We start from the raw sequence: 23,683 nt of genomic DNA on the forward strand, positions 1-23,683 counted from the left end.
TGTACATAGCAGTGTTTGGTAAACTTTGTTCATTCGTGTGTATATTCTATGCAGACACATATACCTATGCACCTAGACACACGCATATAAACTGTGATCAAAATTTTGGAAAGCAGGTCTCCTAGATAACATCTGAGGTTCATTCCACCTCTAATGTTCTAAGATCAAATGCAGGATTACTGAACAGCCTAAAGTAGATAGGCTTTTTAAATGGTGCTTTACTTAAAAAAAAAAAAAAAAAAAAAAAGACAGAGAGAGAGAGAGAGAGAGATGGAGTCTGACTGTGTTGCCCAGGCTGGAGTATGGTGGCTGTTCAGAGGTATAACCACAGCATACTACAGCCCCAAACACCTGAGCTCAAGTGACGCTACTGCCTCAGCCTTCTGAGTAGCTGGGACTACAGGCACATACATGCCACTGTGCCTGGCTCAGCTTTACTTTTTTTTAAGTACTCCGAACTAACTAAAGAAAGCTTTTCTGAGTACAGTCCTTAGCATGGTTACTTTAAAGACTAAAACTCACAAAATGGAACCATTGGTACCAGTATGATGATAAAGACTCTAAAAATTTTCCTTAAGTAGCTTAAACAAGTCTCCGGGAAATTGTATTTCCATTATTAATTTGCTTAGAAGTACGTCTACTAGTAAACTTTGGGTCAATTCATAAATTATGCTAACAGGATCACTAATGGGAAAGTTAATAAATCAGGTTTTTTTATTTTTCCCCTTCCTTTCTTGCCATTATTACTTCATGAGTTAAACTGCAAGTTAGGACAGTGGAGCCGCTGGCACAGATCTCATAATTTGCTTGCTTTGCTTGTTACTTGCCATACCCTGAAGCCCAGCCCAGAGATTTGGAGGACTACAGAGATCTGTGGTTTGTTTAGCTTGAGAAACTCATCCTTTCAGTGATAATCTTACTTGGATCGCTCTAAATGCATGTCTTTTCCCTGTAGTAAATGTCATGTTATATATAAGTCATCAGAAATGAGTTACAGATAAGCTTAGCTTGAAAAGTTTCTTCCTTTGTTCTTTTTATTCTTGCTGCTTTCCATATATTCACTTAACGTTTAGCTTTTTCTGGAGATATTTGTTGAAGCAAGAATTCTCATCTTTTGGAAAGAAGGGTACGTCTGATTTTCCCAGCCTCTACAACTACAGGGAAGTTGAATGAATCTTAAAGCATATTTACTTTGATGATGAATGTACTCATCACCTAGATTTACCAGTTAACATGTTGTCACTTTTGTTTTCTGTCTCTGTTGCTATATTCATACAAATATATGTGCACTTTTTGGAATGTGCTGAACTGATTGAAAGTAAAAGGCAATCATCATATTTCACCTCCTAATACTTCTGTGTGCTTCCTCTATGAACAAGGACATTCTTCCTGTTATAAGCACAACACCATTAACACATTCCTGTACTAGTGGTACAGTTTACAATCATATTTCTCCAGTTGTCCACAAAATGTCCTTAATAGCACTTTTTTCTTCATAGCATTTTTTTTTCAATCCAGGAGTCAATATAAAAATTCTGTTTGCTGTCATGTCTTTTTATTCTTTTTTAAATCACAACACCCCAAACCATTTTGCTTTAAGATGTTGGCATTTTGAAGATTCCAGGCCAGTTTTGTGGCATCTTCCACAATCTAGATTTGTCTGATTGTTTCTGATTGTTTTCTCAAGTTTAGATTTAGGTTAAGTGTTTTTAGTAGGAATACTAACTAGGTGATGTGTATTACCAGTTGTATCACATACTGGTGAAGTTAGGTGATCTGTGGGGTGATACCCAGACACTGAGTAACCTGTTCCCCTGCAACTTTTTAACTAGTGGTTGTAATATTGATGGGTGAGTCCGTCCTGTATTACTTAATACATTTGACATGGTTAAATAGTAAATTTTAAGTTATTTCTGTCCTTTCAAATTAAGATTCTGTAAAGAAAAGGTTTTCCTGTTTTCTCCTCTCCTTTCTCCCCCACTCTTTGTGCAAATGAGAATACAGACTTCTGGTACCTTTCCTTAATACTAGCAGTCACCATTTATTGTTTATTATTTGCCAGGCACTGTGTGATATGGTTTGGCTGTGTCCCCACCAAATCTCATCTTGAATTATAGTTCCCACAAACCCCACATGTGGTGGGAGGGACCTGGTGGGTGGGAGATCATTGAATCGGGGAGGGGCAGTATCCCCCGTGCTGTTCTTGCAATAGTTAGTTCTATTGAGATCTGTTGGTTTTATAAGGGGCTTCCTCCTTCACTCGGCTCTCATGCTTCTCCTTCCTGCTGCCATGTGAAAAAGAACATGTTTGCTTCCCCTTCCACCATGACTGTAAGCTTCATGAGGCCTCCCCAGCCATGCTTAACTGTGAGTCAATTAAACCTCTTTCCTTTATAAATTACCCAGTCTTGGGTATGTCTATTAGCAGCATGAGAATGGTGTAATACACTGTTCTAAGGGTTTTATATATATCATGTCATACCATTCTCCCAGCAAGCTCGGAGGTTGATTTTTAACTGTTGTCAGTTTTTACATGAAAAAATGGAGTATCAGAAATGTTTAATAACTTGTTCACATAGGTGATAAGGATTCCAGTGGCTCTGATGCCACTTCATTGTGATGCTTCCCAAATGTCAGCCACACTGTCCTTTCTCACACTCAGCCATACTTACAGACAGGAGCGAGGCCAGCAGAACAACTGTCCATAGTAAACATTTTCACAAGCCAAGAAGTATGGATACTAGCCCAGTCCTGGGCCCTTCCCTGTTCTTGCTGGTCTATTTCAGAGTCTGTTGCCTCTTCTTTAGCTCCTTTCAAGGTCTGCTAAGTCTTCCCTTCTCTCCTAGAATGGAACAGTGTTTCCTGGTTGGATTGAGGCACACATGCTCAGAGCATGCAGCTTACAACTTGCCTAGCTCCTGGTGGAAGAATAGTATGGTTGTGGGCTTGGGAGCCAGCCAGCCCTGAACTTAAGAGCTGGCACTGGCCTGAGAGTCATTCTCTGTCTAGTTCTTGGCCTCACAGTGCCCACAGCTTCAGCTATTTTCTTGGAGTACCAAAAACTCCATTTCTAAAAACATTTTTAAAAAATGTATTATAATGCATAAAGTCATTATTCTTAATGATGCTGAAATTATCTCAAGTTTTGCCAACAGATCTCTTCAAGTTGGCTCATTGACCTTTTGACACAATATCCATTGGTCTAGATAGCTTTCTTGATTTCTGGTACAAGATATAGCAGGTTCACCTTTCACTTGCACTTTGTTTTTTTTAGAAACCAAAATATGAGCACGAAGTGTGCTTGTTGCTACTGAGATGTTGTTGCTTCTAAGGACGATGCATGTTTTTTTGAGAATTATTCTGCTATTGAGAGCCTAGTAGAGTTGGAATAGGGGGAGAACAAGAAAACAGCTGCCTGGCCTTCAATTGGAAATGCCCAAAATTCATGTCAGTGACTGCAGCTCTGTCCTTTCTAGCTCCTGCTTGGTTAATGACTTGTCAGTCCCTTGTTGTCAAGCAGTTGGGGTCCTTCGTTTAAAAAGAACTCCCTTTTTTGCTGACAGAAAGACAACATTTCAAAGGATATTTCTTGTGAATTCAATTCTCCAGTGGTCCTTTTCTGCCCTTTGTGCCAAACTAAAAACTGCAGGGAAATCTTTGTTATAGAGAATCCAGTAAAAAGCTATTAACAGCATTGAGGCTGTGTCTGTCACTTCATTGCTGTGTATTTTCAGATGTCATTGCTGTTTCTTAGAATTAAATTATCTTAATGGAGTACTTACTTGCTTAAGTTTAAAGTTCACTCCATTTTAATGTTTATTTTCTTGAATGGCCCATCAAGGAAACAGAAAGTAGTAGTTTGTTTTGTATTGTGGTTTGAGATAAGAGAGGGTTTTGTTTATTTTGAATTTTAAGTAAGGCACCCAAAGATAATAAAGGCCTAGGAAGGCTAGAGAGAAGAATTTTTTCATGATAACCTGTTTTTCTCAGTAAGTCTTCCTCAGTGGTGGTTACATAGTATATGCTTATTTTAATACTCCAGTGTATGCCTCCTTTAATTCTCTAGCTTGATCTTTGTTTTAGTTTTCTTCTAAAGCCCGTATGTGTGTGTGTGTATATATATATATAAAACTTGCTAGTTTCTAATGTATTTTAAATTACATAAGTAACAAATCTGTGTTATACTGTGTACTCTTATACATTTCCCTTCCTTTTGGTCTTTAAAAAGCAAGAGGTTTTATGTTTCTTAGTGAGGCTATAAGATAAAGTAGTAAGGCTTTGCAGGTTAATTGCTCTGTAATTAACACAGATGGGGCAGAGGGCAGAGGACAGTTTTGACTTAACCCTATTGGGAAACATCAGCAAGCTTTCACTTTATTGTAGGGCAATCCATTAGATTATGGTACTCTCAGCTCCTTGAATGCTATCTAGAGAAACCTTACTCCTTTTCCAGGAAATCCTGAGTTCCTCTGTTGATAAGAAACCTTAATAGAAATATAATTTTAATGAATTCTTGAAATTCGATAAATTAAGGCCTTTTATTTTAGTAGAGAAAAAGGTAAAGTTTAAGTTAACCATTGGTGACTTACTGCTTTTATTTAAAGAAGATGGTTTCTAATATGTTTTATTGACTAATCCTTATTAGTTATAAAATGTCTGTCACTCTAGTTCTGGGCTAGTTCCTAAGGTGGAAATTTGCATAGAAGCCTGAAAGTGACCACTAAGTACAGAAAGGAGTCTCTTTTATTAATTTATATATTTTAATACCTACTGTTATCTTTTAATATCTCTCTTACATTTTTGTCATATGCCTTTTGGTGACTTAATTTCATTTTATCTTATAGTTTAATATTTTTAAAACACTTGATAAAAATTGCTCCTTTCTACAGGATGCCTGAGTATAATTTTTGTTTGATAATTTGCATATCAATAAACCTGAATTTATGGTAGCCGCCTCTCATTTATTCTTCCTTAAGTTCAAGGCATATATATGCTTGTAGTTTGGTTGTTAACATTCATAAAAATCTTTGAAAGGATTTTATAATTTTGGTATAGTAACAAATGAGAAAGCCTCTCTAAATGCAATGTTGTATGCTGGTTTGGATTCTGAGACAGAAAAATGACATGAAACAACTGGAAATCTGCATCAAGTCTCTAGTTTGGTTAATAGCAATGAACTGATGTTAATTTCCTAGCTTTGATAAATTCTGTGGTTATATAAAATGTTAACATTAATGAAAGATGGTAAAGAATATGTGGGAACTCTGTATGCAGTAGAAACTTAACTCATTAAAAGCTTTGACCATATATCGACATATGCCCATAGTTTTAGTTTATTAAGTAGTTTAGGGAAAGTTTAGTGGTAGTTATATTTAAGCCTATTTATAATTCATAATTGAGAATTTAAAAATTAAAAGACCGCCAATAAAAAATAAATGCAACTTTCATATGAGGTCACCAAGTTCTGTGTGTTCGATCCCTAAAAATATCAATTTTAACTCATTTTAGATTACTGCTGCTTATTTTAACGTGTCCAAATGAAGGCTTACAGTACAAGCAGCCTCCTTTTTTTATTTCTTCTAGTTTAATTTTAAATTCAAAAGATTGAAGCATCGTATGGAAGAAAACAGAGTCAAAATTCGTCAGTTTATAAAATCAGCGCTGATATTAGTTGGTAATCTGTTTGCATACCTACTAAGTGTGAGAAATATGTAGGTACTGTGGGAAATATTTTTTAAATAGCTCTAATTAAAAGGTGTGGCATACACAAATGCACGCACACACATGTAGCACATATATATATATTTAAACAGTCTTTTTTTGTCTTGGGTTAAGTGTCATAAATGGTATTAAGCTTAAGTGGTATCAGAATTGAGAGACAGTGGTAGAGATTCCTTTGAGCTGGGGTGATGAGGGATGTCTTCACCAAGAAAGTAGGCAGGAGTTTAGCTTAGAAGGATGAGTAGACTTTATACAGGTAGAGACAGATGAGAGAGTACTCTGTGGGTGTGTGTTGATTAGTAGTAAAGCTGAGCCCCAGGGGTTTAGATGTCTCACTAAATAGACTATAGTGTTATGGGCAGAGAGTTCCCTGGATAGTGTTGCACAGTAGGGGTGGAGTTAGGTGGATGCTAGTTTATGGAAGGTCTTGAATGCTAAGAAATTGGAACTTTTGGTTTTAGATAAAATGGGTCTGTTGCTTTTGGAACTGGAGAGTACCTATCAAAGAAGTTTCTATTTTCAGTAGTATCAGAGTTTTGTTTTGAGTTCTCGCTATGTGTAGGGAACTGAGTTAGGTGCCAGGGGTACCAAGAGGCCTGAGACTGGTCTCTTCTTTCCAGAGTCTTACAGTCTCTGGCAAGTCAGGATCTTCTTATTTGTAAAAAGATGAATAACAATACCTTTATGAGGCAATATATGCCAGCGAATAATACAGGGAGCCCTATAAGACGTTAGATATTGAAATTGTTTGGAGAAGCCTTTGGGCAACAGGTGAAACATAAGCTGAGCTTAGATGGGTGAGTACAACTTAGATAAGTAATGTGGAGTTTGTTCTAAAAGCTGCAGAAGGATATAAATTTAGGAAAACTACTGTGGAGCAAGCAATATGGTTTCATTGTAACTAAAATGAGCTGATGGAAACTTAGAGTAATTAGCATGTGGGGTGACAAGTCTGTTAAAGTATCGTGACAATAGAAACGACATTATTTGAGAATTGTCAGGATTTGGCAATGATCAATATAGGAGCACAGAAGGAAAACAAATTAGTGGTGACCAGTAACTTGAGCCAGTAGAGGCTGTTCCGTGTCACACATTTTCATTTCCAGGTAATGCTGGACTGCCAAGTACAATTGTCTGACAAAAAGAGCACGAGTACCAAAACCTGGAAGACAAATGTGGGTCAAAAGCGCATAAAAATAGGTGACGCCAAAGAGGAGCAAAGGAGCAAAAGGAGAAAACGCCAAGGACATATAATCGCTGCATTCATAGAGCCAAAGGAAGGCTGGCCATGGCGATTATTTCAGTGTTCTTGAAGCAGTTGGAGGATATGCCATCTGTGACTGCATACACGGCAGAAAAAGAAAACTGGGAAATGCTTAGTTAGTCAGATGTGAGTGCTCCTCCGTTTTATGAGAGTGGTGGGCCTGTAGTCCAGATGATCGGATGTAAGGAATAAATGTGTGTGTATAGAGGAGAGGATTGTTGAAGTGGAGGCAGCAGATTTACCCCAGAATTTGAAGAAGTTGAGATGTGCAAAGACAGGGATGGATATACATACATACATACATACATACATACATACATGACAAGGCAGTAGCTGAAGAGGGTAAAAGAAGGGTATTTTAGTTAAATTTATCAAACATCAAGTGCCAGTTTTGTGCAAGGCACTAAGTGAGGGGCAGTGGAGGACAAAAAAAGTGATTAAAATATAGTGGGATTTTTGTCCCCCTGAAAAAGTGCTTCCTCAAGTTCTTTTGACTTCAGATGGGCAGTTCTCCTTAAAGAAAATGTTGGACTCTGATATGAAGCATGGAATGACAAAATCAGTGACAGAACCACTGAAGACGAGGGAGAGTTGGTGAATTGAAGGAATAGTGAAAAAGAATGGAAGAAAACATGATATGCAGGTAGAGAGACTGGCCTTCAAAAGGAAAGGACTTTCTCTAAGATGAGCATAAAGAAGGAAGAGAAGGAGGTCATTTAAGACCTGTTCTGAGCTAGAATAAGGACCCCAGGAAGTCTTTACTGTGAATGTCATGTATAACACACAGTCTGGGACTATGATTTCTGCCTTTGAAAAGTTCTAGTGCAGTGAAACAATGAGTCAGTCAGTGCTCATTTTTTATCCTTTAGGAGAAAAAGAATAAAAGCGACACACCTGGATCATTAAAGATACTGGATTTTGGCTGAGGTTTTGTTGTTTTGTTTTTTTTTTTGAGACAGAGTCTCACTCTGTCACACAAGCTGGAATGCAGTGGTGCAGCCATGGCTCACTGCAGCCGTGATCTCCCTGGATCAGGGGTGTTCCTCCCACCTCCATGACCTGAGTGAGTAGCTGGGACTGCAGGAGTGCGCCACCACACCCAACTAATTTTCCTATTTTTAGTAGACATGGGATTTCGCCATGTTGCCCAGGCTGGTCTCAAACTCCTGGGCTCAAGTCTGTCCACCTCAGCTTCCCAAAGTGCCGGGATTACAGGCATGAGCCACTGTACCCGGCTTTTTTTTTTTTTTTTTTTAAATGTCTAGTGTAATACCTATATTTTTAAAACTATAAGATGATGTGTGACTATTTCAGTGTCTGCAGTTTGCTAGGATTTGTGAGATGTAGACTCATAGAGCTTAGAGTCTAAGAAGGGAGGTAAGGAAGACGAACCTGCAGGATCTTAATAAATGCTTGCCCGTTGACCTCTGATGGGAGGTAGATAGTTTTGTGCCCACACCATACACATGAAGTATTAGGGGAATTAAGAGGAAAAGAATTGGAGCAATTTCAGTTGAACAAGATTTTGAAACAAATTTGCTATATATTTATTTCAAGTCCCTGTTTTGTTTTCTTCATAGACATTATTTTCTACACAGTTAAGAAATATAATTATGTGCTCATACTTTTTGGTCCCCACTGATAACAGTATATAAAGAATTATGAACATGATATTGGTCACTTAAATGAAGAGAATCACCTTTTTTAAATTTTTTATTATTTATTTATTTTTTTTTGAGACAGGAGTTACGAAAAGCTTCTGCAGGACTTGGACCATGGGTGGGGCTTGGTTGGCGGAGGCAGGACTTGGACCGTGGGTGGGGCTTGGTTGGCGGAGGCAGGACTTGGACCGTGGGTGGGGCTTGGTTGGCGGAGGCAGGACTTGGACCGTGGGTGGGGCTTGGTTGGCGGAGGCAGGACTTGGACCGTGGGTGGGGCTTGGTTGAAGGAGGCAGGACTTGGACCGTGGGTGGGGCTTGGTTGGCGGAGGCAGGACTTGGACCGTGGGTGGGGCTTGGTTGGCGGAGGCAGGACTTGGACCGTGGGTGGGGCTTGGTTGGCGGAGGCAGGACTTGGACCGTGGGTGGGGCTTGGTTGGCGGAGGCAGGACTTGGACCGTGGGTGGGGCTTGGTTGGCGGAGGCAGGACTTGGACCGTGGGTGGGGCTTGGTTGGCGGAGGCAGGACTTGGACCGTGGGTGGGGCTTGGTTGGCGGAGGCAGGATTTGGAGCGTGGGTGGGGCTTGGTTGGCGGAGGCAGGACTTGGAGCATGGGTGGGGCTTGGTCGATGGAGTATCTGGATGTGGCTCGCATTTTCCATTTTCTCCTTGTAAACTAGCTTTCAAGGTGTTCATACTTTATTTTATTGGCTATATTTTAAGTGCATGTAACCAGAAAATAGGTGCAGTTCAATAAGAGAAAAGAGCTAATTAATATTCTGCTTTGACTTTTGTAGTCAAACATAGGAAGACATGTAGGAGGGGAAGAAAATAAACCTAATTTGGAAAGGAGGAAAAAAGGCCCACTTTTTTTCTCTGAGATATTAAAAATATCATTTCAAGATTTTTCTTGGTAGAATGATTCTCTCCCTCTCTGTCCCTGTCTCTAGATACTGTGTGAAATTTTGGTTCGAAATAAAATTGTAGAAGGACCTGTTTGGCTGTCATAGAGTAGGCCTGGAAAGTGATTTCTTTAAAGGCAATAACTAAAATTCAGTCACTCCAAAAGTTAATCTGAGAATTACTCATTACTTGCTCTCACAGTATTGTTAAGCAGGGTTTGAGTTGAAGGGATTCCTATTGAGGGATATATTTAATGTCCTTCCTTTACCACCAACTCCTCCTCTCCCCACCTCCCACTCAGGAGAGGCAACAAGGCCTGCCCACAGCGGTCCCTGAAGCAGAGCTTGATGCAGCCTCGGCTGAGGTCAAGCACTCCCATTCCTGCCTCTTGAGGGCTTTCCCTATGTGTTGCCAGCGTGCCGGTAAAAATGACTTTAAACTCTTGTCAGCGCGGTTACTGGTGCATGCATCACAGTCCCACTCAAATAAACCTGTCACAACACAGAGTCGGCCGCTAGAGAAGAGTACAAGGGCAGGCCTCTAGCTTTTCATTCGAGCATCACTAAACGTGCACAGAGTGCCCAATTATTTCAGCATTGTTGAGCAAGCCTACAGGAGGACCCAAGCCTTGCTACATTAGATTTTCTTTAGTAATTTGCTCAAGTACCGCTGAGGACACTTAAAGGGCTTAAAACGGTGGCTGCAACCGGTTTCCTTTTCTGGGTTGTTAATTCAGGTTTTCTCTTTCAAATTAACTCTCCCTGCATGCTGTGCAGTGGTTCTGGGAGAACTGTTTAACACTAATTTTCTCAATTTTCAGCTTTTTTTTGTTCAACATATGCTTTAACAGTTATTCATGTGTATGTTTTGATTAGAAATGTATGACAGCGAGGCCTTATTTTTTGAGATAAAGCCTTTTATGAGGTTTGTTAAAGAAATATGTTTGAATATCAACCATTAAAAGTTACTTATATAATTCCACCACAGAAAAATTATTTATAGTGCGTGTGCAAAACCTCCAAGTGTAAGAAAGTTAGCATTTATTGACTATGCAGCTTCTTTCCTCCCTCCCCCTTTTAAAAATATATATGTTAATGATAAATCTTTCTTTCACAGGCATTCGATTTTTTTTATTGCCTATTTGTGCCTCCCCTTCTGTTTCTGTTGGGGCAGGGCTTGGATATAGGGGGCAAATTCAATATCTGTGTTTAATTTTTCACAGCAGCAACAACTCCAGGCCCAGCATTTATCACATGGACATGGTCTCCCCGTACCTCTGACTCCACACCCTTCAGGACTCCAGCCCCCTGCCATTCCACCTATCGGTAGCAGTGCCGGGCTTCTGGCTCTTTCCAGTGCTCTGGGAGGTCAGTCCCATCTTCCAATTAAAGATGAGAAGAAGCATCATGACAATGATCACCAAAGAGGTGAGTGACTCTCTTGGGATGCCAATCCGAGATTACCTGCCTGCTGCTGAGGGTAGGTTCTGGATGCCGTTGTTTATTCTTTCTGAATTTAGTTTTACCAATGACTAAACAAAGGATTTCCACAGAAAGGTAAATTAATTACTGCAAGTAGTCAGTTGCCAAATGATATTCTAGTGGTTGGCAAGAGCTAACATACTCCCCAGAGGCAGAGGGGCCTGTTTCTGGTTATTGCCTTTGATTTCTTGCTACCTCCTGTGTTCCCCAGGTCTACATCAGCAATGAAATCCCATGATGCTCTGTTTGAAGTAGCGTGTTGCATTAATAGTTAATTTTGACGGAATTTATTTTGGGGAATGTCTTGCTGATAAATGCTCACTTGATATTTGACCAAATCAATTATTATTTATAAACAAATTAGCCTATGTAGAGCAGTAAAAATCTCACAGGTAAGAAAACAATTTCAGTAGTCTTAGTAATTAAGAAGATACAGACCAAATTAATGAAATCTGTTGGTTTAACTATCTCTCTTACCCAGTCTGTTAAGAAGCATGAAATTAACTAATTTCTTCCTGTAAGACCAACATAATTGTTTATGCAATTAATTGATTTAAAGGCCAGTTGTGCTCCTTCTAGGTTGATTTCCTTTTTCCACTAAGGTATATGATGGAGCAGAAACATTTTGATGTGACTGTTGTTTTTCTATGGTGCTTACCGAAAATTTTTATTAGTTAATGACAGAAATGAAGATGAAAAAGTCTCTCCTAGCATTCCTTTCTGGGAATTTACTTAGCACATGGGTGGTTCATTGGCTTGAAAGGTGTAGTTCATAATTAAAAGCTCGTATCCCCATTTCAGCATTCTTAATATGAATTATAATATTAGTCAGTGATTTTTATCACATAAGCATAAATTTCCATCTCTGACGTTAGAAACACTGTAATTTGTTATCCAGTTATCTTAATGCTCTGGTACAGAGTTGATGCATGATTATAAATTCTTTCTTTTTTTTTTGAGACAAAGTCTCATTCTGTTGCCCAGGCTGTAGTGCAGTGGCACGATCTTGGCTCACTGCAACCTCTGCCTCCCAGGTTCAGGCAATTCTCCTGCCTCAGCCTCCTGAGTAGCTGGGATTACAGGCGTGTGCCACCACGCCCAGATAATTTTTGTATTTTTAGTAGAGACGAGGTTTCACCATGTTGGTCAGGCTGGTCTTGAACTCCTGACCTCGTGATCCACCCACCTCGGCCTCCCAAAGTACTGGGATTACAGGCGTGAGCCACCGAGCCTGGCCTGTAAATACTTTCTTTTTTTTTTTTTTTTTTTTTTTTGAGACGGAGTTTCGCTCTTGTTACCCAGGCTGGAGTGCAATGGCGCGATCTCGGCTCACTGCAACCTCCACCTCCTGGGTTCAGGCAATTCTCCTGCCTCAGCCTCCTGAATAGCTGGGATTATAGGCACGCACCACCATGCCCAGCTAATTTTTTGTATTTTTAGTAGAGACGGGGTTTCACCATGTTGACCAGGTTGGTCTCGATCTCTCAACCTCGTGATCCATCCACCTTGGCCTCCCAAAGTGCTGGGATTACAGGCTTGAGCCACCGCGCCCGGCCTAAATACTTTCTTAATTGGAAAAGTCTGTAAGGAGCGCAGATAATAAGAATGTCTAGCTTTGGTTCTTCTGAAATTGTGTCAAAGGTAGATTGGTACTTTGTGAATTTGGTTGAACAGTATTAATAATTAACTTCACAGCACAGTTGACATCTGTAATATTTATTATTTAGCAGAGATCAAGTTTGATAGATGAGTATGATTTTTTGTAAACTAACTAGTACTTTTCTTTTTTTCTTCTTCCCACCACTTCATGTGCTTGTGTTGCTGCTGTTTTTGCATATAGACAGAGACTCCATCAAGGTAGGACTCAAAAGTTACAGACTGAGGGATGGCTTAAAGGGGCTGTAAATGATTTCAATGAATCTAGTAAAGAATTCTTTGAGATTTAGAGAATGATTTCTTTTGCTTTACAAAGTAGTGGTTAACTGCACTTTTTAAAGTTACCTTTAGGTGTGTGGTTGGTTTGTTGTTGTTGTTGTTGTTGTTGTTGTTGTTGTTATTTGTAGACCAAGGTTGAACTGCAAGATCTGGCTTGGATTGCTCATTTTATTATTTGCTATGTGAAAAAACAGAAGAAAACAAAACTACTTTTCTTCACTTAGGCTCTGGCTGTAAGATAGCAATGAAATGAAGTAAATAAATTGGTTTGTAAAGAAATACATATGAGTTTCATATTTGAGGAAACAGTTCCAACCTATAAAACTCTTTATCAAAACGCTTGTTTAAGTGAATGGTGTAATTTTTTTTAATCACTAGAAATAATTTTCTCTTTTAAATTTAAGTGAATTTTTTTCACCAGATTTTTTTTTCTTTTAAATTAACATTTTGGTTTCCAGTATAACAAGTTAATTCTCTTTAGGTTTTGTATCTGTCTTGTCTGCCTTTTGTATCCCTTTTTAGACAAGTTGTGTGGAAAGAGGAAAAGTATTTAGGGCCTAATGATTTGGATATGCTTCTGTACCTCCAGAATGAGATGTGCTAAGGATACCTGTATTCAGTAAGCAAACAAGAAAACCAGACTGCCATGGCAGGAAATGAGTAAAACATGAAAATTGACGTGATCACTTATGAACCAGATACAATATAAATACACCATTGTATTATGCGTAATTGTATTACATATGTATTACATATGCTTTTGTGTTACTTATTGGTTAGAAGGAAAGGACATTTCTCAAGCATTGGCTGAGGTACAAATTTGGCAATTTCTTTATATTTTGCAACAGTTGAATGTTTTGGGGTATAGGTAGTTATATCTTGCAGTTTTTAATGGGGTTATGCATATGAAGATTAAATCTTCCCCCCCAAACCACTGTGCTAGCACTTTGAATGCCTTTTTACTCCTTGTTTTACAATGAAAATAATTTTTTTTTTAGAGCCCTTAAATAATGGAAAATAAAACTTGAGTGTATCTGTTTTATCCTTCAAGAATCTTTGTAATTTGAAAGGGCATCTGCACTCCCATATAAATGTCAACATTTACTATTATAACTGCACACACTGAATTATGTAATTATGCATTTACAGTTGTGTATTTTGTTGTATCATATGCGTATCAATACCTAGATTAAAAAAGCATTCTTATTCAAAGTATATTAAGTGTTTCACACCTGTGTACTTAGGAAGTATTAAGTAAATGCAGTGACTAAGATTAACTGATACCAGCCTTTGAAAGCCTGTCTAGTTATTCTGAGGTCATAATATAAACATTCCCTGCCTTCTTATTATAAATATATACCTTTAGGGAGTCCAGTGAGCTAAACAAAAGCCTCCACTCCCAGAAGACTGTGAAAATATTTATACTTCAGTGCACACTTTTGTGTCAATTACATTTTCTTATTCCCTCATGCAAGAGTAGGATGTGTTATGAAATCATCCATAATCATTCAGGGTGAGCCTGGAAATGAGTATCGATACAGCCCGAAGCCAGTGGGAAAAACAAAAAAGAAAGGCTGATGATTTTGCCTTGATTTATTATGGAATGGCAGCTATTAATAGATGTTTTGGTTGGGTACCATTCTCAAATGTGAAGTTATATTATGCCAGGTTTGGGTCTGTCCTATAGATGTACAAGGTGAAATAGTTTGCTAATTTTTCTGAATGTGTTCGGTGATGCTCAGAGAAGCAGTTTTAGTTGCTTGTTCCATCGATCGTCCTCCCGTAAGTGGTTCCTGGTTAAGAGGGGCTTTTTATGACTGTCTGCTGTGTGACTCTAGATGGTTTTTATCAGCCAGAGCATGCCAGCTGCCTGCAGCTGGAGTTGAGCTTGTATGAAATAATTTATTTATGCAAGATAATGCTCCTTAACATTTAACAGGTAATGAACGTGACATAAATTTCCTTCTTGCTTTTAATTTTTCCCTTTCCTTTTCTAATGTGCAAACAGGCAGCTCTGGTACTCTAAATAATAAGTAATTTTTGGCCATCTGTCAAAAGGAAATTTCAATACAAATTTAAATTAATGGTGCCTGAAATTTTTTATAGCTCCTCTAAAAGCCTCTAATGTGCAGAAAATTCTGAATCTGCTGGTAGTAATTAGTGTTGCATGTAATGAGGATGTGGGCAATCTTATACAGCCCCAGTGGAACATTTTGATATGGTAGCAAAATTTTGATTTATACAAGGTTGTAGATGGGTTTAATTGTGAGAGACGCTTTAAAATGTTTTCTTGACGTTACAGATTGTTAAACAGGGCAGATTTCAGAATAGCTTATAAACTATAAATTTAAACTTACTGTAAAGATTCAAATAATTAAGGTACTTTACCTTCAGATGCCAAGTAAAATGAAAGAAATTCAGTTGTTAACGTGTGGGGCCTTTTTTCTCCTCTGTCTTTCCCTTCTCGGAAGTTCTGTGGCCACTAAATCGCATACTGTTGGCTTTACTGAGCTCGTTTTCTATAGCTCCAGTAGCCAAGTTCATTTCTAAGCCTGTTATTTGCAGACCCGTAGCTGAAGTTTTCAACAAAGGTGGAGAATGTAAATATGGATCTAAAGGAGAAAGCACTGTAGAAGCCCAAGAATCAATTTCCTTGGTGATGAGAAACTAGACCAGTGTGTGTGGTAGGGCTGTTGAAGTCAGGAGCCATGGCACCTGCAGCCTTCCTTGCTTGTCACTTGGCTGTCCAGTGACCCCATGTGCCTAACAGAAAGTCCCACATTTGAGGCCTGAAGAATGGCGGGAAACACAGACTGATTTACTTTCACCCTTAATGGTAGGGCAGAAAGCCCAAATTTCTCTCTCCAAAAGGAATCCAAAGTAGGTTAAGTGGGAGTGTTCTCACAAACTTTTGAGTATTGAGAACCATTTCTCTCATCCCTAGAAAAGGCATAAGTGACACTAAGGACATGTTTTCTGAGGTGATGGAATCTTCCATTGCCCACCTCCTCTCATTGAGAGCCAAGGGGTAAAAGTAATTGGCTCTTAAATGGTGTCAGAGGGGACATTCCCACATGCTGCCAGGAGCTTCCCACTTTATGGGGGTTCCAGTTCATTAAGAGGAGTCAGCTGCCCTGAGTCATTAGGTTTCTCATAGCACTCTCCAGTTTTTGTTTGAGTGACTGAAACAAAGGTAATGATACAGAGCTGTGAAGGCCAAAATAGCCTAAAACTTGGTAAGAATCTGAGGTTCAGAAATTAGTGTTATTTCCCACTCCATCCCAAATGTCTACATAATTCCAGCTAGCGAAAAATAGGCACCAAAATCAAGACCAGCTTAAATGTAAGTCCCCAAATTCACTATCACCAAATGCCGATAGCTCCATGGCCTCACCCAAGTTACTATTGTGCGTTCTATATTATTTTGTAAGTTCTTTTTATGTATCTTCCTGGTTCTCCTGTGTTTTATCCTGAGTACAATAACCTTCTCAAGTCAGGTCTATGAGGGATTTGCCTTTTTTATCTGCAAAATACAGCAGAAGTACAAATATTTTTTTCCTCTGTGCCTATGCTTACCCAGTACTAACATTTTTTCCCTCTGAGTGGTGGTGTTTTTATTTTTGTTATTTCATTGGAATGTCTTCAAGCCCAGAGTGCTGGATGCATCATCAAAGAGTATGATCATTTTTAGTGACTTGTGCAGTGCCAAATTGATCTCCTAAAACTCTGTACTAATTTAAAATGCCAAATGCAGTGTTTGAATATGTTGCCACACAATCCGCCAATATTGAACTTTATAGTTTTTGTAATTTTTGTTGGCATAATGAGTATGGATGGTGCACTTTGTTTTTTTTTTTTTATTTACATATAATTATTTTTTAGCTAAATGCTTTTCTGTGGGTACATACACTTTTTCCTATGCAAATTCCTTGATTTTGTTTAAAGGTTTTTATGGTGATTCATTCATTATTTGTGTTTAAGGAAATGCCGTTTTATTCTGCCACGTCTATATTTTGGGGCATAGATGACTAAAACAGCATACATTGCTTTTTTCTATCTCCCAGTTTTTCTGTTGACAGTAAAGTTTTATCAGCGGAAAATTAGAAAAAGGTTACTTTTATGTTCAAATTGAAGGGCATGATTCAGGCCAAGAAAGCAATTTTGCCTCATTAGTTGGGTGTTACAGGTGAAAGTGGGTTTTTAGCCTGAATTAACAGAATGATTACTTCATACGCCCCTTTAAGTAGGAATGTTACCATTTGGGAAATAACTTTGTGGGATAAATTTGTATTACTTCAGACTTTAGAAGTACATATTATAAAAAGGCAAAGGCATAAAATAACAGAAAGCTAGATTGAGAAGGGGGGAATCAATGAACTCCACAAAACACTAAAGAATGTTGAAGTAAACAAAACAGTCATGGACTTTTGGTCTCTTCCCCCTCAATAATCAGTAATCTGAGAAGAGACATTGTCTAATTGAGGGTTGTAGCACTTCATCTTTCTGCTCTAACCTAGGGAAAAATAAGGTGGATTCAGTGCCCACTCAGTCCTTCTGATCTCTGAGCAGCCCCCACCGCATGAATAGCTTATTGGTTAGATTTGACCAGTGAAGGTAGGTGTTGTTACGCTTACCCTTATTTCATACCTGTGGAAAGGTTTAGAGGTATGAGGGCTTGTCAGAGGTCCCATAGCCAGTACCATCCTCAAAGGGAAGCTCTTTGGGTGACCCAGTTTCATTCTAAGTTATTAAAAATTTGAAACATACTGCAAAGTACAGAGAACCCCCCGTACACCCAGCAACTAGGTATAAGAGCTATCAATATGTAGCCATGTTTTTATTCTTTTTTCTTTGCTGAAGTGTTTGAAAACAAATCCCAGATAGTATACATTTTGTTCCTGTCTACTTCAGTATGCAAAATGAACACATTTTCTAAATAGTGAGCCTTTTTTTCCTAGATAACCATAATGCTTTTAATTACTTAGTAAAATAATTCTTTGATATCTTTTGACACCCAGCTTATAAACAAACTTCTTAGATTATTTCAAATAATTGGTTTGCTTGAAATGGGATTCAAATAGGATCCATTTTATTTTGTTGTGATCTCTGTTAGGTCTCTTTTAATCTAAATCTTTTTCATTAAAAACATTTTTGTTTTACGCCACTGCCTAACTCATAATTTCCTTCTCAAACTAATCTTTGATTTGTCCTCTTATACAGTTCCACAAAGAAGATTAAGATTCTTCCCCTCAAGAAGATCAAATTTAGGGGGAGATAACTGTACTCATTTGGGGCATGGAGAATTAGGGATACCACCTAATAAGGAAATAGAAGTACTTAATATATTTTTAAAATAGTATTTTAAAATATGTTTTAAAAAGCCTAACTTGAGCAATACTTATTTGGATAGTGGATTTGTATATCTAGTACATGATAGTCTGTGTTTCAAGGTTAAGGAATAGAAATAGAATTCTACCTTTTTATGTTGAGCATACATTTTTAGGTATCTTACTCCCTTGATTATTGGTAAAATCCATTTCATTGTTCATCACAAGTGTGTACAGGCAAAGCTAGACTTCATTCTCCTATCCCATTTTCCCATTATAAGGAAAAGGCTTTTCCTGGTGTAATTCAGCATGAAGTATTGTTGAAACCACAAGGAAGCACACTGAATCATTTAGAACAGGAGCCATTCGGTAGGAAGGCTATGCCAGGTTCTTCGACAGTCCTCTCTACCACTAGGCAAGCTGTGTATCAACAAGGCATTTAACCTCCATGGATCTCAAGGCTGTAACTCAAGGTATTCTTCTAAGTATTTGGAATATAGCTATTTTCTTATGTGTTATTTAGTTCTGTCCTAGAAGCAAATTTTGAAATAAAAATCTTATACCATAGGTTATGTTTCAGCAGTAAAGTTGGTCATACCATTAGCCAAATAAACACAGTGTTTAGCTGCGCGTGGTGGCGCGTGCCTGTAGTCCCAGCTACTCAGGAGGCTGAGGCAGGAGAATTGCTTGAATCCGGGAGGCAGAGGTTGCAGTGAGCCGAGATCGTGCCACTGCACTCCAGCCTGGCACCTGGCGACTGAGCGAGACACTGTCTCAAAAAAATAAAATAAAATAAAATAAATAAACACAGTGGTTAGAAGTGCAGAAATCATTTGAGGGGTTGGGTGGTAGGGTGATAAATTATGCCTTTCAAGTGTTTAAGGTTGTAACTCTTTCAGTTTCCCCAAATAACATGGTAACTTGAAATTAAGTGTTTTGGCATTACTGTTGCTTTTTAATTCTTTGTTTATAATACTTTTAGATATTTATTTTTACCATAACTATTTACAGTTATCAAGTAACAATCAAGAAGTTTTGTTCTGTGGATCTGTGATGTAGTAATTTGTTCGGTATTAACTGATACCTGCCTTTAGGCATGTAAACTGCGTGAAATGTAACAGGTGTCCTAATTCCAAAAAATATGTGGTAATTGTTTGTTTGTCAAACAGATGAATAAATATCTTTAGGGCATAGCTGGTCCTCAGGTGGTGAGCATGAATGGATTAATGATGTGACTCTGGGAGACATGCTTGTTTTGCAGCACCCTCCTCCACCGATTGCTGAAGCAGAACAAATATTAATTAACAGGGGCAGGCTGGGTGGCAGGTTGGCTTTCTCCAGTTGATTTGGCAAAATGGTTTAATCCTTTCCCTCCATAAACCAACGCTCTTAGTTTTTAGACAGACATTTTCATCCTGATGTTTAGCATTTCTAATTTTCTTAATTAGGATGCATTCATCTCTTGGGAAAATGTTAAAAATTTTATAGTTAACATTTAAAAAATTTAGAGGAGCCCAAGATTTAAGTGTTAATAGTTGGCGCTTGAATTTCAAAAGCATTTATTTCTCAAAATGTAGATACTTCTTCCAGTGGAATTACTTCAAAGAATTGTTCTCCATCATTTTCCTTCCTTCCTTCCTTCCTTCTTTCCTTCCCTCCCTCCCTCCCTCCCTCCTTCCTCACTCTGGAAAAATTATAAAATCACCCATGGGGTAGCATAGTTTAATACTCTTACTTCTTGCTTTCTTAAATTATTTCTGCAACACTTTCCTCTGTCCAACTAATGTATTTTGTTTTATGGTGATTTGAAGTAGCTCAGCTATCTTCTGGGTGAAAGACTCTCTGCACTTGGGAGCCACCACTAATAAGAGCTGTAATTTTGGACTTACAGAGTCATATCTGATTACTACAATGGCAACTGCCTTGTGACAGGGTTGAAGAGAATTCAGGCCTCACAAAAGATTAATAGGAAGTTTGCTGAGGGGCTGAGTAGTACTTTCTGAAAGAGTTTTTGATTGTTTTAAATAAGCTTGCTGTTAAATGAAAATCATACAGTTATTTCAAAACTCAGTAATGCTGCTTAGACTTGGCAAGTCAAAACTGGAAATGTTAGAGTTGAATACTTAGTTGTCTTTTTTTGAATCTAAATGTTGAATAAAGTAAATCACATTGCTTTAACTTTATCAAATTATTCATTATTTAGAACCAATCCAATTATTTTTGTATGTAATAAATTATACTGCTTCAAAAAACATTTTAAGCTGAGAGTAGTAGTATTGTAATTTAAGAAATTCCCACTTAGGACCGGCGCGGTGGCTCACACCTGTAATCCCAGCACTTTGGGAGGCTGAGGCAGGCGGATCACAAGGTCCCAAGATCGAGACCATCCTGGCTAACACGGTGAAACCCTGTCTCTACTAAAAGTACAAAAAATTAGCTGGCCGTGGTGGTGGGTGCCTGTAATCCAGCTAATTGGGAGTCTGAGGCAAGAGAATTGCTTGAACCCAGGAAGCGATGTTGCAGTAAGCTGAGATTGCGCCACTGCACTCCAGCTTGGGTGACAGAGCAAGACTGACTCCATCTCAAAAAAAAAAAAAAAAAAAAAAAGTAAGAAATTCCCACTTATTTGTGATAGTTGCAGTTGGCGGGTAAGTGCCCTCCTCCTCCCACCTCGGGTTCGGTTTTGCCTCTTCACTAGAAACTGGAAAACAACACACACATACATGTAATCCATTTATGTGTGTTCCACCTTTCGTCACTGACACTGTTCAATATTCCATCCCCTCTGCAACCACTGAATGTTCATTAAAAGCTTACTCTTTCCCTCACCTCCCTCCCCTTTTACTGAAATACAGGCAGTGAGGTGGAAGTTAAAATGTCTTAAGTATTCTAGTTGTAAGTGAACTTTCTAAGATATGGGGATAAGGGTGAGCATGAGCAATTCTTTTTCATGGAAATGGACTCATTATTTAATTGTATCATATCCTGAAGGATTCTTGAATCTTCTTTTTGAATGGCTACTTTTCAAGCACTGACTTCAAATTTGAGAAGAGAAGAGGACGGGGGAGGGGGTGGGGGAGAGGGGCGGTAAACAAGTTAGTGATGCCACCCAGTGAGAGCAGCCAGCAGGCTATTTAATAAGATCTCCTTTTTATTTATTACTCCTTATAGTCATTTTAATTATTCTGGAGAATTTTGAGAATTCTATTCATTTATCTTTCTTTTAAACTTCTGTTTTCTTGAGTGACATTTGGCCTTTTGAACAACAAAATAAAATTGGAAATGCTAATGTTTTGAGCCAACTAAAGGAGGAAAATAAAAATGTCACCATGGTAACAAAGCTGCTTTCTAGATGGTTTCCTAAGATATGCCTGAACTAGAAGCAGATGTCTGATTTGAGAATCTTGCCTCCTTCAATGTAAACAAATAACTTCTGGGCAGGTGTTGGAAATAATATGGAAATCCTATTAAGGGGCCCCGGGTTCCTGTCAGTCAGGAAGCCCGTGCCACAAAAGGGCTGGTTGTGGCATAAAGGAGCAGAGTAAATTCTCATTAGGCTTGAGCTTTTCCCAGGAAATGATTGTCTCCGTGTGTTCTTTCTCCTGTGAATCTGAATGTAAGCTGTTGCTTCTATTGATCTATTCACTGGCTTTATTTTTCTCCTCTTCATTCCAGATCCTCCCTGGCCCCCACGAGCTTGTGTTCTCCCCCTCACCCACCCCTTCCCTTTAGATTAACACTTGATCTGTGCTACTGCTCTGAGAGTTGTGACATTTGTGATTTTAACCTCCCAACCTGGGTCGGGGTGGGGGTGGAGAAGGAGAGGAAAGTTAGTCTTGTTCCCTTGGCTTTTTCACAAAGACTCTGGCTGATTGGAACTGGCACAGCTAGTGGCAGCAGCAATCATGAAGACCATTCTGTGTACATTACTTGAAGTTATATTTTTATGAATTAAGCAGAAACTGAAAGCTTGAAGAGACAGTGTTTTAGGAACTTTTTAAAACGTGCATAGTTGTTTGGTAAGCCTCTGAGGCTGCCCTGGCCAATATGGGTGTAGCCACTAGCCACATAAAGCCATTTAAATAAAGTTAAATTAGTTAAAGTGAAATAGAATCTTGAAACCCATTTTTCCAGTTGCATTAGCCACATATTGAGTGCTTAGTAGCCACACATGGCTGTAGAAACTGCCAAAACAGTGGAGATACAGAACCTTCCCACTGCTGCACAGAGTTCTATTGGATGATGCTGCTTCTCTGACAGACCCTGATGTGGCTTGATGGTTTTGACTTTCCTTCTGGCTAAAACTGACTCCTGATATTCAAAACCTAGGTTCCCCTGGTTTCATGAAAACAAGGCATGTATGCAGTTTTGGGTGGTTGATATGGTTACCTTCACTAATATAGTAGTGATCTTTAAATGGTTGTAGATATATTTTTTTTTTTTTTTGTCACGGAATTGGTAGAGCAGTTTAAACATGGTAGAGCAGTTTAAGAGATGCAGTTCAGTGTTTCTAGATAGAAAGTTGTGGCAGTTTTGGGGGGGAAGGGAGGAGTGCTTGAAAGCTGTGCACAAGGGTGCTCTTTATAATACTCAGAAGGTTAAATGTGGATAAACACAAAACAAGGCTTCAGAAAAGCCACACTATTATTATGCAGCGTTTCTCGGACTATAGTCCCCGAGACGCACTTCATAAAGCCAATAAAGCGCGCACTGGTGGTCTCCCGTTGCCCTAGCAACGGGCCATGGGGCACGGTGTATGTGAAATGCATGAACATCTGTGAATTAATCTTTTTTAGTTTGTTCTTTTCTTGGCACTGATTGGACCACTCGGGCTTGTGCCTGTGACACTGCGACCAGAGGGGTAATCTGGAGCGGTCCCCAGGGCCTTGCCCTCAAGTGGATGGTGGAATGGAAAGTGAAGGGAGATTTATCCCGGCAGTGCATTCAGCAGTGCAGGGATTTAGCCTGACAGCACTCTCGGCGGGATGTTATTAGCTTACTTTCTGGTGCATGGGGAAATGAATAAAAAATTTTCTAGTAAATCTAGGCATTATTGGGTTTATTGGGTTGCCCTGAAAAAATAATCTGCAGAGAAAATTGAAATAATCACTTGTGTTTGTACCACAGTTATCAGGACTTGAAAGCTGAGTTATTTCACATCCTAGGCCCAGCCCCGGTCTCAGGGATTATAACCAAACCATATTGGACTGTCACTACTCTGAATAAGACTCCTGAATTGGATGCATAGGCTGGAATCTGTTTTGATGATAAAATCTGGTAGTAACCTAGTCTGATCTTATTTAGGGAAATTTTAAACTAAGCTGGTGACATTTTTGCCTTTGGGAGTAAGAGCAAATTATGACTAAATAGGTAAGCATCCAGGAGCAATACTTA

General features: G+C 38.8%; 1 protein-coding gene across 7 annotated transcripts in view; it reads left to right on the forward strand.

The window, feature by feature from the left end:
* Window positions 1-23,683, forward strand: part of LOC101042123 (transducin-like enhancer protein 4) — a 150,455-nt gene that overhangs the window by 67,289 nt on the left and 59,483 nt on the right. For 4 of the 7 annotated variants that reach the window (XM_039475006.2, XM_039475002.2, XM_039475007.2 and 1 more), the window contains 2 exons: window positions 10,769-10,973; window positions 12,868-12,884. In XM_039475006.2, the coding sequence (XP_039330940.1) occupies window positions 10,769-10,973; window positions 12,868-12,884 (222 nt within the window). The remainder of the gene's footprint in view (window positions 1-10,768; window positions 10,974-12,867; window positions 12,885-23,683) is intronic. The other 3 variants (XM_074395471.1, XM_039475003.2, XM_039475005.2) reach the window with 1 other exon arrangement.

Source organism: Saimiri boliviensis, chromosome 2 (genome assembly GCF_048565385.1).
Source record: "Saimiri boliviensis isolate mSaiBol1 chromosome 2, mSaiBol1.pri, whole genome shotgun sequence".
Taxonomy (NCBI): Eukaryota; Metazoa; Chordata; class Mammalia; order Primates; family Cebidae; genus Saimiri; species Saimiri boliviensis.